The 19151-nt window shown below is 48.9% G+C and overlaps 2 protein-coding genes across 7 annotated transcripts; both read right to left on the bottom strand.

Moving 5' to 3' along the window:
• Window positions 1-3105: 3105 nt before the first annotated feature.
• On the bottom strand, window positions 3106-7965 carry LOC119286877 (tubby-like F-box protein 9). Its single transcript, XM_037566348.1, has 4 exons — window positions 7494-7965; window positions 6679-6766; window positions 5187-5316; window positions 3106-4082 (listed from the first exon to the last, which is right to left on the bottom strand). The coding sequence occupies exons 1-4, from the start codon at window positions 7836-7838 to the stop codon at window positions 3524-3526; spliced, it is 1122 nt and encodes a 373-aa protein (XP_037422245.1). The 5' UTR covers window positions 7839-7965; the 3' UTR covers window positions 3106-3523.
• Window positions 7966-13929: 5964 nt separating this feature from the next.
• Window positions 13930-18492, bottom strand: LOC119286855 (CBL-interacting protein kinase 19-like). 6 transcript variants are annotated; one of them, XR_005140672.1, is made up of 3 exons: window positions 16919-18492; window positions 16152-16249; window positions 13930-14170 (listed from the first exon to the last, which is right to left on the bottom strand). XR_005140672.1 is itself a non-coding variant. In XM_037566340.1 (2 exons), the coding sequence occupies exon 1, from the start codon at window positions 18490-18492 to the stop codon at window positions 16927-16929; it is 1566 nt and encodes a 521-aa protein (XP_037422237.1). In that variant the 3' UTR covers window positions 13930-14170; window positions 16919-16926. The 6 variants fall into 6 exon arrangements, 2 of the variants coding, with proteins under 2 accessions (XP_037422237.1, XP_037422222.1); XR_005140673.1 differs by having other exon boundaries at window positions 16157-16249; XR_005140675.1 differs by lacking the exon at window positions 13930-14170 and adding an exon at window positions 14198-14876.
• Window positions 18493-19151: the final 659 nt, after the last annotated feature.

Raw genomic sequence — 19151 nt, 5'->3', positions numbered from 1 at the left:
CTATATGCTTTAGTGCGAGTTTTGCATGAATGGGAACATTACCTTCGCCCACATGAGTTCATCATCCATACCGACCATGAAACACTTAAATACCGTAAGGGTCAAACTAAGTTGAACAAGCGTCATGCTAAATGGAGTAAATTTATTGAGTCATTTCCCTATGTCATCAAGTACATTAAGGGTAAAGAAAATGTTGTGGCGGATGCGCTTTCCCATATATGCATGCTTGTCACTAACCTTGAGTTGAATGTCATTGGTTTTGAGCATATCAAAGACTTGTATGAACATGATCCTACATTCGCCATACCTTATGCCAAGTGTTTGATGCATACTTCTTGGGATCGATACTACATCAAAGATGGATATCTTATGAGAGCTAACAAACTTTGCATCCCCGAGTCCTCTTTTCGTTTGATGCTTTTGCAGGAATCTCATGGAGGCGGACTCATGGGACACTTTGGACGCGACAAGACATTTGCTACGCTCTCCAAGAACTACTTTTGGCCCAAGATGCATCGCGACGTCAATCGCTTCACCAACCGTTGTTCTACATGTCGCAAAGCTAAGTCTAAAGCCCAATATCATGGCCTCTATATGCCACTTCCAATTCCATATCAACCATGGGAAGATATTAGCATGGACTTTGTGCTTGGTTTGCCTAGAACTCGAAATGGCAAGGATTCCGTTTTTGTTGTTGTGGACCGTTTCTCCAAAATGGCTCATTTCATTCCTTGCAACAAGATAGACGATGCTTCACATATTGCAAATTTGTTTTGTAGGGAAATCTTGCGCCTTCATGGAGTGCCAAAGACGATTGTCTCGGACCGCGACGTCAAGTTCTTGAGTTACTTTTGGAAGACATTATGCGCCAAGCTTGGAATCAAGCTCTTGTTCTCTTCGGCATACCATCCACAAACCGACGGCCAAACGGAGGTCACCAACCGTACGCTCTCCACCCTACTACGAGTATTGATAAAGAAGAACATCAAGGAGTGGGAAGAGTGCCTACCCATCGTCGAGTACGCCTACAACCGAGCAAGACATTCGACTACCGGCAAGTCCCCCTTCGAGGTCGTCTATAGATTCAACCCATTGTCCCCATTGGACATTCTACCTCTACCGCTACAAGAGTGCACAAACATGGACGCGAGTGCACGAGCCAACTTCCTCAATAAGATGCATGAAGATACAAGGAACACCATCGAGCGCCAAGTACAACGACTCGCGACCAAGCTTAACGCCAACAAGCAACCCATGATGTTCCATGTTGGAGATCTTGTGTGGCTACACCTTCGCAAGGATCGCTTCCCCAATGAACGCAAGTCCAAGCTACGACCACGAGCGGATGGACCCTTCAAGGTGCTTGCACGCTACAACAACAATGCATACAAGATCGACATCCCACGCGACAAGTACTCCGTGAGCGACATCTTCAACGTCAAAGATCTCTCCCCGTACCATGGTGATGAGGATTTCGATCCGAGGTCGGATCTTTCCCAAGGGAGGGGAGATGATGCGGAGCATCCCATGATCATCCCATGGACCTACCATCGTCGCATCAAGAGCCAAGAGGACCCATGACACGAGCACGAGCCAGAGCTCTCGAGAACGAGGTGACTTCTTTCCTTAGTGATATCACATATGATCCACTTGAGACATGGTTACTATCTAAGTCCGATATGCTATGCACGATCAGGTGTCAAGAGGAGCCTCCCGAAGATGCACGTGAAGACGGACAAGCCGCCAAGTCCACGAATGAAGAGAACCAACGGAAACGGGCAAGTTCACCTTCCAGGCCCCGGACATCCGGCCCCCGGAGATGCCACCACAGCAGCCGCAGCCCAGCCAAAAAAGACTACAGGGCCCGGACATCCAGCCCCGCGCCCCGGACATCCGGCCTTCCCCGAAGCCCTGGAAATCCGGCCCTCTGCCCGGAAATCCGGCCTCGTCTATCCAGAGCCCGCAGAAGTCTTCACCGCCAGCCCGGACATCCGGCTCCCTAGCCCGGACATCCGGCCACTCTTGAAGCCCCGGACATCCGGCCCGACGCCCGGACATCCGGCCTCGCCTGTCAGTGAACAGTGAAGGGCCGAAGCCCATGTACCCTCTCGCCCCCCGGACTATATATACTTCATCCCCTTCCTCTTTCTAGGGGTAGCGTTGGTTTAGCTCATATGTGAGATAGAGCTTCGCTCATCCATACAGATCTCCTCCTCGAGAGAGACTGCGGCCCCTCTTCGGAGAAGATCGACTTGGATTCAAGACCCCCCTCTTGGGCGGCCCCATCAAGACCTCCTTCTAGGAGAAGAACCGGTTACTTTGTATCGTCCTTTGTTGACCTTGGATCATCGTGTACCTCTTTGTGTTATTTGGATCTAGCGCATGTGTAATCGAATCTTGTTGGTTTGAGTGATTCTCTCGTGTTTCCCCTCGTGTATCCCCTCGTGGTCCTCGTGTTTCTCTTTGGGATCCGCTCCTTTCGTGAAAGATCGGCCATCTAGGGTTCCACCCTACATCATAGCTGGTTTTCATTCTTTCCAAAGAATAACAGATTCAGAAGACGTGTTTATTTAATAATATTGTCAAGGGTGAGTTTCATTACACATAAGCAAAAAAATAAGGATCTCTGGTCTCTTTTAGGATTATAATTTTTTTTGTTTGACTTTTTGTATTTGTTTTGTGTTGCTTTTTTTTGTAGAAACAGTTGCTGTTGATGATGTTAGCGCTATGGGAGAGAATCTTTCTGGAAGTTCTGCCTCTGGTGTTGATCAATTTGGTGTCCAAATCTCATTTCAAGTTCAGTCATCTGAAGTTAAAAAAAGGTTTAGTCATCTGATGAGAGTTTATGACAAGCTTTAGAGAATCATGCATGAACAACTCAATTGTACGTAGTTTATTTATAGGTGCATAAGTTCACCCTTTGTCGGTCGGTACGTAGTACTACCGTCATGTGGTGTGCTCATATGTGACCATTATAGTTAGGGAAATAGGAAGAGTGTTCATTGCCGCCGCTGCCGATGGTATGTAGCTGCATCCATTTGGTCCCATGGTGGTGAGTTGCTGGTGGTTTTCATTCATGATATCGTTTGCAGCTACACTAAACAATCAGACAACGATACAAATGTTACTACTGAACATTACAATGTCATGTAGACCACAAAAGGGATACATTGCCGGTAAAACGGCATTGGAGGAAGGTAGTCATAACGACATGTACAAGGGTTAATTTATCAATGCAGATTAGCAGCCCCAAACCATGTCTACCTACGTGAAGGGTAAAACGGCATTGGAGGAAGGTACACACCACGCTCCATGGGTAAATCACCGAAAGAAATGGAGTGCCATTTACAAACAACAACCACAGCCATAGAGTCAAATCCACATCCATCATCAGACGAGAAAGAGAAGAGCAGAGATTGCGAGTACAGTATCACAGTGCCGCCCCTTTCTCCCGGATTAACAGAGCCAAGAGTTCATGCCATCCGCCACATGATTCACACGATAACATCAACAGAGATGGCACTTATTCACAGGCCAGCTTCGTGCCAAAGCTGGTGAGGCAGATGGCGAACGCCTGGTAGGCCGACAGGGGATGCCGGAAGTCCATCGTGAAGGCGTCGTCCTCGATCTTACCGAACTGGAGGATCACCGTCTCCTCGTCCCCGACGCCCCATGGGTCGCTGGTGCCGGCCAGGGCGACAAGCTGGAAGTTCTTCACGGAGGCGACCGTCACCCTGCCGTGAAAATTCAAGCACCAGCACTGCAGGTGGTCGTGCCACCGAGGCGCTTTGTTTTTTAGAGACAAGGAGCTGGAGGTGCTCGGTGGCTTCTCCTTGGATGGATCGGATGCGGTGCCCTGACCTACGGGGCACTGGATACTGCAGTGCATTCTTCTCGGCCCTCTTGATTTGAGGAAGTTGAACCTGTATGACACCTGTCCAACTTCAAGATTATCGCCTGAAACGTGTGGGCTGATTTGTTTGCTCGCAAAGCGGCGACTTGATCGGCTCTTCAAGGACTTGGCGCCGTCGTATGGTTTCTGATTGTCGTACATGACGAACTTTGTCCCCAGGAAGTCCGATCTAGAAGTGTGAAGATAAAACAATGTTCAGGCCAACAAGCAAATATCCAGGAAATAGACTTGAATAAAGTTGCAAACTATTGGGTTTAGCCAGCGCCAAAATACTTGGGTACTTATCGGCGGTCACTTATCAAATGCACTTGAAACATGACTGAGGTCCGCCAATAATAGTCACGCCAGGAGTAGCTTTGGTTGGCTTCAAAATTTAACATTCTTTTGTTGATGACAATCTAAACTCAAGTAGCCAACATCTAAATGTCCTTGAAAAGCATTACCGATCAAAAATTTACCGGGTAAAAAAAATCTGTGGAAGCAGTACATCCTACTAGATGGAGAATGCATGAAGATGTGAATGGTGTATGCAACTGTGGCAAGCAGTTGGCAAGGGTAGCTGGTGCAAAAGAAAATGAAAAAAAGCATGGCCCTAGCAGCATGGCAGCGGGGCGAAAGGAATAACTAAGTGGAAGAGGTGCTAAAGGGAGTTCAGGATGGGCATTACTTCGCTTATCCATACCCCTATATTCAACTTGGCCAAGACAGAACTTTATTTTGGCAGAATGTCAAAAAGATCATGTGGTCCTTTTGATTCAAATGTTCTGATGCAAAGTATCGCTGTAAGAAGCTAACATAGCAAAGGTCGCCAAAATCCATTGGCATGAGCCATCATCAGGTGTAAATTTGCATATTTTGGCAACTATCAGCTGAATCCAACATGATATGCAGAAAATCATAAAGCAGATCTCCTAGCACTTCCTTCATTACATGATGTAACCAAAGGACATGACTATGCATATGCGGTTATGCACAGAATAGTACATACTGATAAATTAACTAGCAGAAACTGACAGATGGGATATTCATTAATTCACTTTGCATACTATTGAATTGAAACAGTAATAAGATTGTTTGGAAGAACATGTCAGCAATGAAAACGAGGTTAAAATGAATGAACATGATGCCTGATTCCAATGCTTGATGATCACATCATAGTTCTGGTGACCTCACTTGAAACTTAATCGAAAAAGATCTACTTTCTAAACCAGTGGTCATGAATAATCCACCAATCAGCTAGCAAAACTGAAGTTACAGAATATTTAGACCTCACCTCAGCTTTCCAACACCTGAATTACTTCCTGGATATAGATCATCAGAGTCATAAGAGATGATATATTCGGTGTGTGCCCCGTGTCTGAATCTTCGAGCAGCCAGTAGAAACTTCCCTTTATCCGTTAGGGCTGTCAAAACAGAATAAGTACTATTAACTTAAGAACATATGAAGCTGCATTCTGATATGTGATATACTCCCTCCATAAAGAAATATAAGAGCGTTTAAAACATTACTTTAGTGATCTAAACGCTCTTATAATCTTTACGGAGGGAGTACTACCTAAGCATACTGGAAAGATAAGTCTGCATGGAGGAAGCAACTTTAGATTACATTGCGGTTTTCATTACTGCAGTCTATAAAGTGTGTCATGAGGTTGACAATCGAGCAAATCAAAATACAGATGAGGAAAATTAGATTGTTTGCTGGGTTCATCCACATTTTTAACTTCATCAAACATAGGAATACCTAAGCCTCGAATCCCAGAGGCATCCATCAAATATGCACCATGTAATTTAACAGTGCCATAAGCTGCAACCAAAGGTTACTAATCATCTTCTGTGCCTAATATTTATGAGAGCTACCATGGAAAAAGGTCAAATGAACCGGTGCGGTGGTTAATCATCGTCTCAATTTTGATTAATCTCCTAAGTTGTAATGTCTATACCCAGTTGTCCATGCCGTCATGTGAAAATACTACCCAAACGAAAGAATGATACGGACTAAGCATGGCTTCTTCTCAGTCCCTACTCTGCTTTAGCAAATCATAAACTGGATTCTAATGTAATTGAAGATGTACCACGGATACGCAGATGACCCCATCTAACTTCGAACAAGTCAAGATCTCATCCCCCTCAACCACCACACACAAACAAGAAAAGGTACGACATATTAGGCGGTTTTGTCAAACATTTAGACTTTGAAATTGCATGCTGACCATCAAGAATTCGAGATCATATCAAGTAGGTAAGATGTCATCGCTACAAGGAATGTATTCAATTAAAAATAACTTGCCAACCACCCAACTAACGAATCGTCATGTTCCCTTGCTAGGATTCTATTTAGACTTCAGCAAGTCTTCTTTAAATAATGGAAGTGGGACACTGGAGTAGGTATAAGGGTCCTCGTCGTGAATGCGTATGTTGTGACTGAGTAAAAGAAGTACCACCCTGTTTTCTAAACAAGACTACTTTGGTAAAAAGATCGAAAAGACAAAAGTCATACGCAGCAGGAGAGTAGGCAACGGTGTTACCTACATTATTTTCCATACTCTAAACAAGTATTGATAAGATTATAAGATTGCATCATCATGTATGAAGCTTGAAAAAGACATATACTTGTCCTTTTAGTTGCTTATTACTAGGCAGTTTGGCGCTACTTATTAAAAATACATGATGTGGAAACCCTATTGAAGCCCATGAAGCGGCGTCAATTTCATAATGCAATTGAGTTATAAACACGAAGGAGCCAAAAATTATTGATGGTGACTTACCCTGTGTTAAGCTGAGATAAAGATAAAAGGTGGAGGTGCTTTTGTTCCTCCTGATGAAGCAGTGCATCGGCGCATCCCTCGGTCCAGGCTGTGCGGAGAATATAGAGGTCAATTAAATCATTATGTATAGAACCCCTAAATAGAAGTGAAGCTTTTATGTATCATTATACGCCCCCCCACCCCACCCCCACCCCCACCCCCCGCGTAGAAACAGGCAAGAATCGATTACAATCGGTCACAATAAGCAACTTCCATATATGAACATACCAAACACCCTAACATGGTTTTACTAACCTGGTCCTACAATCTCACTGCCTTAGCGTTGGTCACCAAAAAGTAACGTGTGAACTTATGATGCAACCAAATGAAGAAAATGGAGAGGATAAGGTCGACATGTTCCTCGCTTCTAGTAAATCCTTGCATCTGAAGATATCACTAGTCCCAAAAAGGAGCAACAAAGATTGTTGACCCACCAGACGTGAATCGTTCAACGCATCTGGACTCGTAATTTAGACAAAATCTAAACATTTTTTGATACATAAAACGCTCTGAACCTGCTGCAATTCATCCCCGCAATTGCATCTAGCGTATCTATAGATGCTAGTACTTGCGAGGAGACCGCCTGAAATGGATGAAATGGAACCACAGGACCATTTCCACAATCAACAGCCGCAAATCTGAAGCGGGACGACTCAACACAAGGACCAAACGCCGGCCAAACCCTCAGACCGCGCAACGAGTAACGCGCAAATCGGCCGACGAGTGAACCAGATCGGAGCGGCGGCGACAGGGAGAAGGCCGGGATCCGGGCGCACCTGCTTGAGCGAGGAGGGGAAGGTGATCCTGCCGCACTCGAGCGGCGGGCGCACGACGGCGACGGCGGCGTCGCGCCAGCGGCGGCAGACGCAGGCGCAGGCGACGACGTCGCGGCGCGGGGGCCAGCGCTCGGCGCCGGCGTCGACGCGGCGCACGATGTCCGTGAGCAGCTCCGGCAGCAGGCGGGACCACCTCTCCTCGTCCTCGGCCTCCTCGTGGATTTGCTCGGCGGCGTCCTCCGGCGCGACCTCGGGCGAGACCTTGGCCTCGTTCCCGCCGCCGATGCCGGCCGGCGCGCGCGAGCAGGACGTGAGCCAGGACGAGCTGCGCCGCCACAGAGCCATGCTGGAGACGGTCGCCCGGGGCTGTGATCTCCCTCCCCGGGAGCTCGTGGAAGCTTCCGAGGCGAGAGACGGGGCGGGGCGGGGGGGACGACGGGCGGATAAAGGGGATCGGCGGGAGGGAGGGAGACGACGACGACCAGCGCAGCGCAGTGAGACCAGCCAGGGAAAAAAAGGCGAATAAAAGCGGAAAGCTGGGGGTGCTCACGGATAAATGAGCGGGGTCGCGGATCTTTCCCCCACCCTAACCGCACGCTACGTGTGCCATGACGGGTGGGCCCATGTATTGATGCTGTCCGTATGTGGAGTTTTCTGTGTGTGTGGGTGGGTGGGTGGTGCGAAATGGTAAGTGGGCTGGGTTCGTCCGGGGTGGACGTCGCCGTCGGCCGCGGGGTGGAAAGGTGGGGTGCGACCCGTGCGTGTGCGTGCGTGCGGGTGGGCTCGACGTATGTCGACGTCGGCGTCGGCCCCCCGCACCGGCAGGGACAAAGCGAGCGGGGCCTGTGGAGTAGAGTGGCCGTGACGCCGTGTCGCCGGCGGACGCGTTCGCCGCTCCATCGGCGAGGGGAGCCACCCACCGTGCCGACGGCGCCTCGGCCACCCGGACCCGGCGCCACCGTGCACTGCACCCGGCCCCGGCCCATGCGCCCGCGCACCGAGCGCGCACTGCTCCCGAACTGCACGCACGACCGGTTGGAATCGGACGTGCGCGCGGTGCCGTGGCCGTGCGCCGCTCGTCGCCCGCTACATCGATCGGTGCGGTGCGTACGTTCCGGCGACGGCGACGTCCTCGCCTCGTGGACCCGTCGAGACCAGAAGTGGACTTGGCCATCGGGGCGGCCGGCCTGGCGAAAGTCGTGCGCCAGTGTCATCCGTCCAGACATCTTCAGGCTCCGATAGCTTCGCGGCGTGCGCGGTCGCCGCCCGTGGTTAGGTTAGGCGGGTGACAGCGCCGTTTGCCTGCTCCTGACGGCATCGCGGGGCCACGTCGAGCGAACTGCACGGACGGCGGCATCCATCGGGCTGCACGGACGGAAAGATGCCCCGGCAAACGGGAGGTCCATGAACAGCGGGCCGACGAGCACCGGCCGATGCAACAGAGCTCTCAGCTACATGGAGGGGGGAACAATCGGTGAACAACATCGCTCGGGCAGCAGCGAACAACACAGAGAGATAAGATGATTGACAGCGGCAGGACAATGCCTGCTCAACGTTTTGATTGTGCAAAAGTAAACAGTAATGGTGCTCATCGATGCTCAGCAGTACCTAATAAAGTGCTATATAATAAGTTAAAAGTAAACATAATTATTTTTCACATGTACTATATGTTACGTGGTATAGTCTTAGTTAGGACATCTCCGGACCCATAAGACGGACAACCTTATACCTCAAACGTCCGCATACATGTCAAATAAAATTTAAACAAACCGGATGATTTTCATTTAAAACGTACCACATTCATTACATCTTTTTGACAAATTTCATTAACAAAAGCGTCCGAAAATTAACCTAGTCTAAATCTTGGTCAGCGTCCGTCCTCCAAGTCCTTGTTGTTCTCCATGTCCGGCATCCTCAACGATCCTTAGCCCAGGGAAGTGAAGCTGCGGGTCGCCGGCGAGGAAGTGTGGCCTGGACGTCGCTGGTGGAGGTGAGGTCAACGATGGATGTGGACAGGGCAGGCTTGGTGGTCGTAACTACCTGGCGCAAACTGCGCGGGCGACACGAATGCCGCGCATCTGCCGGCGTTCCCGTTCACGATCGCCTGCGGCGCGGCCTCTATACAGCCGGAGCGAGCAAGCGCGGCTTCGTAGGGCGCCCGCTGCTCGGAGACGAAATTCGAGTTCTCCGTGGCCATGGCCGCCACGGTCTCCTCGCTCGCGTACTCGCCATAGATTTCGTCATCTGCCAGCCGATGATACGCGAGGAGGAGATTATTGTGGTGTCGCTCTCTTGCGCCTGCCAAAATGCCGACACCGGCTGCTCCTCCGCCATGATGGCATTGAAGTGCGCATGCGCCTGCTCCATGGTGAAGCTGGCATGGACAGGCACGCACGTGGGGCGTCGGCTCGTCATCAGGCCACTACTAGGAAAAGGGCTACTAATGGCGCACCAGTTTTGCCTACTAATGGCGCATCACTGGTGCGCCATTAGTATCACGCCACTAGTATTTTTTACTAATGGCGCACCACTGGTGCGCCATTAGTATAGGCCACGGTGCGCCATTAGTATAGGCCACCGGTGCGCCATTAGTATTTTTGAATTTTGAAGGCGGGAAAATAGTAGTGGCGCACCGTCTAACCCCCACCGCGTGCCATTGCTATTTTTGAATTTTGAATTTGGATCTGGATCATGATTTTTTTTGCCCATTCTTTGCTCGTTTTTTTTGCCCGTTTTTTGGCACGATATTATTTCAAATTTTGTTTCTGTTTTTGGATCTTGTACGTTCTTTTGTCGTGTTCTTTTGCTGGAGAGGAGTTCGCCGAAGAGGAGGAGGAGGAGGAGGAGGTCACTGGAGAGGCGCTCGCCTACATCGCCGGAGAGGAGGAGGAGGTCGTCGGAGAGGAGTTCACCGGATCATCGGAGAGGAGGAAGGAGAAACCATGAGGGGATGGGAGGAGAGGAGGGAGGAGGAGCTCACCGGAGAGGAGAGAGGAGGAGCTCACTGAAGGAAATATGCCCTAGAGGCAATAATAAAGTTATTATTTATTTCCTTATATCATGATAAATGTTTATTATTCATGCTAGAATTGTATTAACCGGAAACATAATACATGTGTGAATACATAGACAAACAGAGTGTCACTAGTATGCCTCTACTTAACTAGCTCGTTAATCAAAGATGATTATGTTTCCTAACCATGGACAAAGAGTTGTTATTTGATTAACGGGATCACATCATTAGTTGAATGATCTGATTGACATGACCCATTCCATTAGCTTAGCACCCGATCATTTAGTATGTTGCTATTGCTTTCTTCATGACTTATACATGTTCCTATGACTATGAGATTATGCAACTCCCGTTTACCAGAGGAACACTTTGTGTGCTACCAAACGTCACAACGTAACTGGGTGATTATAAATGAGCTCTACAGGTGTCTCCAAAGGTACATGTTGGGTTGGCGTATTTCGAGATTAGGATTTGTCACTCCAATTGTCGGAGAGGTATCTCTGGGCCCTCTCGGTAATACACATCACTTAAGCCTTGCAAGCATTGCAACTAATGAGTTAGTTGCGGGATGATGTATTACAGAACGAGTAAAGAGACTTGCCGGTAACGAGATTGAACTAGGTATAGGATACCGATGATCGAATCTCGGGCAAGTAACATACCGATGACAAAGGGAACAACGTATGTTGTTATGCGGTCTGACCGATAAAGATCTTCGTAGAATATGTAGGAGCCAATATGAGCATCTAGGTTCCGCTATTGGTTATTGACCGGAGACGTGTCTCGGTCATGTCTACATTGTTCTTGAACCCGTAGGGTCCGCACGCTTAAGATTTCGATGACAGTTATATTATGAGTTCATGAGTTTTGATGTACCGAAGTTAGTTCGGAGTCCCGGATGTGATCACGGACATGACGAGGAGTCTCGAAATGGTCGAGACATAAAGATTGATATATTGGACGGCTATATTCGGACACCGGAGGTGTTCCGGGGAAGTTTCGGATAAAACCGGAGCACCGGGGGGTTACCGGAACCCCCCGGGGGGTTAATGGGCCTCATGGGCCTAAAGTGGAGAAGAGGAGGGGCTGCCAGGGCAGGCCGCGCGCCCCCTCTCCCCCTAGTCCGAATTGGACAAGGAGGGAGGGGCGGCGCCCCCCCTTTTCCTTCTCTCCTTCCCCCTCTCCTACTTGGACAAGGAAAGGGAGGGGAGTCCTACTCCCGGTAGGAGTAGGACTCCTCCTGCGCGCCTCCTACTAGGGCCGGCCGCACCCCCCTTGGATCCTTTATATACGGAGGCAAGGGGCACCCCTAGACACACAAGTTGATCCACGTGATCATATTCTTAGCCGTGTGCGGTGCCCCCTTCCACCATAGTCCTCGATAATATTGTAGCGGTGCTTAGGCGAAGCCCTGCGACAGTAGTACATCAAGATCGTCACCACGCCGTCGTGCTGACGGAACTCTTCCCCGACACTTTGCTGGATCGGAGTCCAGGGATCGTCATCGAGCTGAACGTGTGCTAGAACTCGGAGGTGCCGTAGTTTCGGTGCTTGGTCGGTCGGGCCGTGAAGACGTACGACTACATCAACCAAGTTAACGCTTCCGTTGTCGATCTACAAGGGTACGTAGATCACACTCTCCCCCTCTCGTTGCTATGCATCATCATGATCTTGCGTGTGTGTATGAATTTTTTTGAAATTACTACGTTCCCCTACACTCACCGGAGAGGAGGGAGGAGGAGCTCACCGGAGAGGAGGGAGGAGAAACCGTGAGGGGAGGGGAGGGGAGGAGAGGAGGGAGGAGGAGGTCGCCGGAGAGGAGGAGGAGGAGGTCACCGGAGAGGAGGAGGGTAGTATGGTGGAGGAAAGAAGGGAAGATGGAGTGGAGGAGAGGAGAAGATGGAGTGGAGGAGAGGTGGAGTGGAGGAGAAGAATGAAGAGGTAAGGAGGAGAGGACCACGCCCAGCCATATATACGGCATAGTAATGACGCATCGCGGACAGGTGCGCCATTACTAACTTTTTTTTATTTTTTTGATTTATTTTGAATTTTGAAGGCGGGAAGATACTAATGGCGCACCATGAGCAGGTGCGCCATTAGTAACTTTTTTTATTTTTTTGACTTATTTTGAATTTAGAAGGCGGGAAGATACTAATGGCGCACCATGGGCAGGTGCGCCATTAGTAACTTTATTTTTATTTTTTTGACTTATTTTAAATTTAGAAGGCGGGAAGATAGTAATGGCGCACCATGGGCAGGTGCGCCATTAGTAAGTTTGAATTTTTTTGCCTCTCCAGATCTTAAAAGCCTCGTATCTTTTTTTCTATTAGGTTTTTGAGGATTTTGAAAATATTTAACGGGATTCCCCTGTTAAATTCGGATGTAACTTTTCGAGTAGATGAGCCATTAGTATTTGCACACTAATGGCCCACCAACACATGGTGCGCCATTACTATTTAGTAATGGCGCACCACATGTACAGTGCGCCATTAGTGTCAATTTCATCTTTAGCCCTTTTCCTAGTAGTGGGCGCCTCCTCCATCATGGGGACGTCGTCACTCACCTCCGGCGAGCTCGCCGGCAAGCCGGCCTCTATTCGTCATGCACGATGGGCCTGCCAGCCTGACGCAAGGTCGGCCAACTCAAGCTTCTTCTCCGTCGAGAGGCTCTCCCACATTGCTCTAGAGCTCGCGGTCATGACAGAGGTGGTGCATGGAGGAGGAAAGGGAGCAGACGTGGAGTTGGGTGGATCATGTCAGGTGTGGCTACGTATAAAATTGCAAACGCCAACCAGTCCAAGCGATGAGATCTGTCAATGCGGGTGCCGTAGTTGGTTTCTCGGCAGGCAGATGAATGGGCGGCCAGTTCAAATGCGGTCGATAGCCGTCCCGTCCAGTCACATCTCTCCGGCACTAAACGTGCGCGGAGATCGATCTGGATGCGGCGTGGTCGGTGCACCGCTTCAATGCTGGCTCCAATGACCAGTCACGTCCGCTCTGAACCTGTATGAATGTGGCATAGAGAGCAGAGGTTTCTTCGCGTGGGAGATATTTTTGGATGGGACAAAGGTGTCGGACCGTCCAGTCACATCTCTCCGGCATTGAACGTGCGCGGAGATCGATCTGGATGCGGCGTGGTCGGCGCACCGCTTCAATGCTGGCTTCGATGACCAGTCACGTCCGCTCTGAACCGGTATGAATATGGCACACAGAGCAAAGGTTTGTTCGCGTGGGAGATATTTTTGGATGGGACCAAGATGTCGGACGTGTACGTGGAAGTGGTCAAAGTGTACCCGATGGTCTGAACGTTTGCGGGCGATTTAAAGGTACCGCGTTGGATGATAAAGTGTGCCCGGTGGTCTGGACGTTTGCGGGCAATTTAAGAGTCAGCGTTGAAGATGCCCTTACTGGACCACCATGTATGTTGTACAGCAAGAATCTCAGACTTTTTCTCCGGTTTGAATCGAACCCGCGTCTTGCTTCAGAACGACATTTCTATGCAACCAAATTCAAGCTGACTATTTATAGTCTGGTGTTCCAAGTCAAGATCCTTCCTACCAATAGCGTTGGCGGGTACCATTCTAGGCAACCAAACTCTTAGAGACAACGCCAGTGGTAGCGCAACTAGATAGAGAAACTTCTCCGTGTGACTGAAACCGGCCAACCTGCAACCAATAACAAGATGTCAGACCCGTTTTATGTATGATATATGAAGACCAAATCAACATCTTATCTTCCTGTCATCACAACTTTTCACATTTTTAGATAACAGAAATTAAGAGTGCCAGACATCAATCCGCATCCCTCGATCACTATCGAAATGATAACTGAATATGGATATGAAATTGCTTCACACACGATACCAACCCGACGCTGTCATGTATCGTCAGATTTGCTTCTCACGTTCGATCAAAGGACACAGCTCGGGCGAGAAATCGTCGTGTGTATAGCACTTCCCATATGGATGCAATAGAATGGGATAAGAATTTACAGGAAACATGAGCCTCATGTAAACTAAAGGCCTGTTCGGCCCTCCTCCGCTCCACACTCTTGCTTCGGGAGCTGGCGGACCACAAGTCAAAAATCCCGGAGCGGGGGAATAGCTGCTCTGCAGATCCTCAAATTTGGCGGTGCTAGTGGATCACCGAACAGCTCCTAAGTATAAACACAATCCAAGATAATAGGATAATAATCACCAAACACAACTGTCAAACGATTCAGCGAAGCAGTGACTTCCAAGGATGTACTGCCACAGGCTATTGATTTCACTCACACCTATATGTCTTTATGTGATTGCCAGCGCTTAGCCTTTCTAACTGGCAACTGCAGCCTAGATCCTTGTTCAGCAAAGAGCGACAACAGATGGCATGCCTTGTTGATGAGCAGAGAGAGAAAAATCAACATTTCTGTTATTTAATGAACATGAATCAGCATGACAACCTTATGCAGATGGCATGCCTTGTTGATGAGCAGAGAGGGAAAAAAATCAACATTTCTGTTATTTAATGAAACATGAAAAGGTAGCCAGCATGACAACCTTATGCGCATTCTGTTATGCACAACATTGGTATTTCTGAAGCATTTCCCTTCCTTCACGCCACATTGCAATTTCCCAATCAATCTACTTGTAAATTTATTTGATGGAGTGAATTAATAAACAAGAACCGGTGGCATAGTAGGTATTCACACGATCAGTTTGCCGGTATGTACATCTTCAAAACTGGATAAGAACACATCCATAATCGAAGATCAGAAATTAACCATGCCATCTTTTTTTTCACTGCATTCAGCTACCATTCATCATCACAGTTACTGGTATGATTGAGCTCCTATTACCCCAGTGTTGGAAGGTGCTTATTGCACCTCCTCTGAAACAACATATCAACCTTTGATGTACATGGAGTAGATTGGCATAGACATATGTAACACAAATAATTCAGTAAATGTTTATATCCCTGACCCCTAACCTGGCCAACTTTACCTTATTCAGTGTGACAACTGTATGCATTCAGCTAAAAATAGATCTTTTGTCACAATTCTTGGCCTGGTTGAGCTATTATCCCTTTGTAATTTGTCACGCCATACTGTTCTTATATTAGTTATATTATTATAACAATTAAGTTATGTTATCAAATTTCATATGATTACATAAGAAAACTTATCAAGTGTCCAGTTGCTTGGAAGCTACTGTACTTAATTGTACCTCTCTGAAATAACATATCAACCTCTGATGTACATGGAATAGATTAGGAATAGGCATATGCAACATAAAATATTTAGTAAATGCTTATATCCTGACCCCTAAACTTCACCTTATTCAGTGTGATGCCTGCTCTAACTTTATTCATATAACAGTGTCCAATCTTAAGCCCCAGTGGCCTACATTGACCATCCTCCAACCTTGACACATTCCTCGCAGCCCCTCCTGCCCTATCGTCCCATCCAACTCCAGAATCATGGTACATGCTAAGTGTCTTACCTATTCTCGCATACACGACTATACAGGAGCACAGAACCATTGGTCCTCTTCATTTGCAATGTTTGACGCAGAAAAGGATATGCACTAAACTTCAGTTTGTCTTTCCTTTTTCTGGACCAACAGGTTTGGAATTAATAGACGATTATTAGAATATGCAAGTAACTTACCGCACCTCTTTCTGAATAACACTGATATGTAACATATGTTTGTGACCTTGCAGGAACAGGAATTGAATTGTTTGCAACCCTTCGCTTCTGCTCGGTTTCTGTCAAGACCAACTTGACTCAGAAGAATGAGAGGGAATAACACGATTTTGTACTAATTTCAAAGATAAGAAAGCCAAGTTGATCTATAGAGTAGATTCAAATTTCAGAGCTTTGTTCAACTGAAACGATCATCAGTAGAGCATGACTTCCTCAGATCTTATTTTGTTTTGATAAAACAGAATGGTAGTATATCGCTGAAGCTGGACATTGGCGAGCCAATGGCCATTCTGCTTTTGATGTGATGGTTATTTGATGAAAGCTGAGATAAGAAGTTACACAACAGCTATAATACTCGTAAGTCTAGCACTCACGAAAGTTCCAGTGGTACATTACTTTTTAAGAGATGAGTTAATTACAGATGAAATTTGTAAATTATTATGAATAAAGCATAATTTAACATGAGCACTTGAGCTAGGATAAACATTGATAATGTAGAGAAAGCGAAGTCCACAACTCCCTTTAGACTGTATATATGTATGTAACAACTACAACAAACACAGTAAACGCTAGCATAAAAAATTCTGGATTGCAAAAATGAATAATACTAACACAAAGGGACTAAGGAATACGAATGGCATTTTTCTGCTCAGGTCCCATGCTTAAACATATAAAAAACACATCCTTTTAATCCAAAATTTCTTTATATTCCTTTCAAGCAAGAGAGCTACCTTTAGAACTACTCCGTATCAGAAGGTACATTTCGAGCCGAGCCCTGTTGGTGGTGCACGAGAGGCTCCATCCCAGGTTTCAACTCCTTGTTGCAGAAGTCATCATACTCTGCCTTATCCCCAGCCTTCTTCTTCACCTCCAACACCAAGAGGCTTGGTGTAAGCTCAAATATCTCAGCCCCAATCGTCAATGGCCCCTTCTCCCCTTCCCTGGTGCCTTCTATGCTTACGCGCCAGTCCTTGCGCCGAATGGAGAAGCTCTTCATCTTGGCAATCTCCTCCAGTTTTGTAACAATGGTTTCCATGGGCTGTGCTGAGATGAATCTCACTTCGCTCCCTCGCTCCTCGAACAGCCCTGATAGATCAAATCCCTTGGAGAAGGATATGATATCGAAAGCGTTGAGGCTTGCTGGCCGTGTGAGACGCCCGGCAGGCCGCTGCCGCTCCTCGGACGACAGCGTGGCAGGGCAGGATGCGACGGAGGAATCCGACTCCCACCCTGAGTCATCATCCTCTTGCTGCGGTGGTGGTGGCAGCGGTGGCGGAAGAGGAGGAGGAGGCGGCGGCTCGGTAGGTTCGACGAGCCCCAGCTCCTCACTCTCACCGTCCCCTAAGCTGTGCAGCTGATCGTCCTCAACATAGAACCTGACAGGCCGAAATCCCTTCTGAAACCACCTGCTCTGCATGACTTCGGCCATGGTGATCCTTGTCTCCGGGTTGGTGTCGAGAAGGCGATTCAACAGGCTGGTGAGATCTCTGGAGAACCACCTCGGGCAGCGGAATTCCCCTCTGTAAATCTTGCGGTACATGGCCATGAGGTTCTGATCATGGAAAGGGAGGTAGCCGGCCATGAGGACGAAGAGGATGACCCCGCAGGACCATATGTCGGCCTTGGCGCCGTCGTATCCGCGGCGCGCGAGCATCTCGGGCGCGACGTAGGAGGGGGTGCCGCAGAAGGTGTGGAGGAGGCCGTCGGGGTGGAACTGGTCGGCGACGGCGGAGAGGCCGAAGTCGGAGACCTTGAGGTCCCCGCGCTCGTCGACGAGGAGGTTCTCGGGCTTGAGGTCGCGGTGGAAGACGCCGCGCGCGTGGCAGAAGCCGACGGCGGAGATGAGCTGCTGGAAGTAGCGGCGGGCCGTGTCCTCCTTGAGGCGGCCCTTGGCGACGCGCGCGAAGAGCTCGCCGCCGCGGACGAACTCCATGACGAAGTAGATCTTGGACTTGGTGGCCATGACCTCGAAGAGGCGCACGATGTTGGGGTGGCGGACGCGGCGGAGGATGGTGATCTCGCGCTTGATGTGCGGGACGAGGCCGGCACGCAGCGCCTTCTCCTTGTCCAGCACCTTGATGGCGACCGTCTCGCCCGTGTCGGCGTGGCGCGCGTGGTAGACCTTGGCGAAGGTGCCGTGGCCGAGGACGCGGCCCAGCTCGTAGCGGCCGAGCAGGAGGCCGCCGCGCTTGCCGTTGCCGCTGGCGCCGGCGCCGGTGCCGCTGGCGGCGGGACGGCCAGCGGCGGCGGCGGGACGGCGGGGCTGCGGCGACGGGTCCCGCGACGACGGCGGGGTGGCCGCCATGGGGGGCGGGACGGGCGGAGGCGCGGGGAGGGAGGCGGGTTGCGCGGGGGTGGGCGGAACGGAACGGGACCTATTTGATGCGAGCTGGTTGCGGTTGGGGGTGGGTATGTCTGGCAGGCTCCGGAGGGCTTTCCTACCTTTTTGTTCCCTTTCTCTTCTGGTTTTTAAATGGTTTCTGCCGTGCGTTTACAGCTCAATGCCAACTTCTTTTTCTAGAGAAGGCAACAGCTCCATGCCAGTGTGTTCCTCCTCAATTCCTTCCCTTTCAGACTCGGAGTGTGGTGAAATTTCTGGAATTTTCTAGGGTTCTGCTGGTTTGGGTGGGGGAAAGACAATTGGGTGACATATAAATTCAAGTCATGTTCAAATACAACCTATTTTTAGACAAAAATGTGGTGGTGTCTGCTCGAATACGTAACTCTCAAATGAAAAAAAGATTAGTCTTTTTGCCAAGCTAACCATCGAAGATGCTAAAATTTCAATGATTTTAGCGGTGGTAAAATTTCACAGGAATCAGAACTAACGATCTTGGCACGTCGAGCTTGAGAAATACTTTTGTTTTGGGAAAAAAATATAAGCAGAAGGCTCCCCAGAAAATGCATTCCCCCGCCATACGCAAACTCCATGGAATAGGATCATACAAAAATATGATTGTGTTA

Source organism: Triticum dicoccoides, chromosome 1A (genome assembly GCF_002162155.2).
Source record: "Triticum dicoccoides isolate Atlit2015 ecotype Zavitan chromosome 1A, WEW_v2.0, whole genome shotgun sequence".
Taxonomy (NCBI): Eukaryota; Viridiplantae; Streptophyta; class Magnoliopsida; order Poales; family Poaceae; genus Triticum; species Triticum dicoccoides.
Note: the sequence above shows the minus strand (reverse complement) of the source record. Positions and strands in the feature narration are given on the sequence as shown.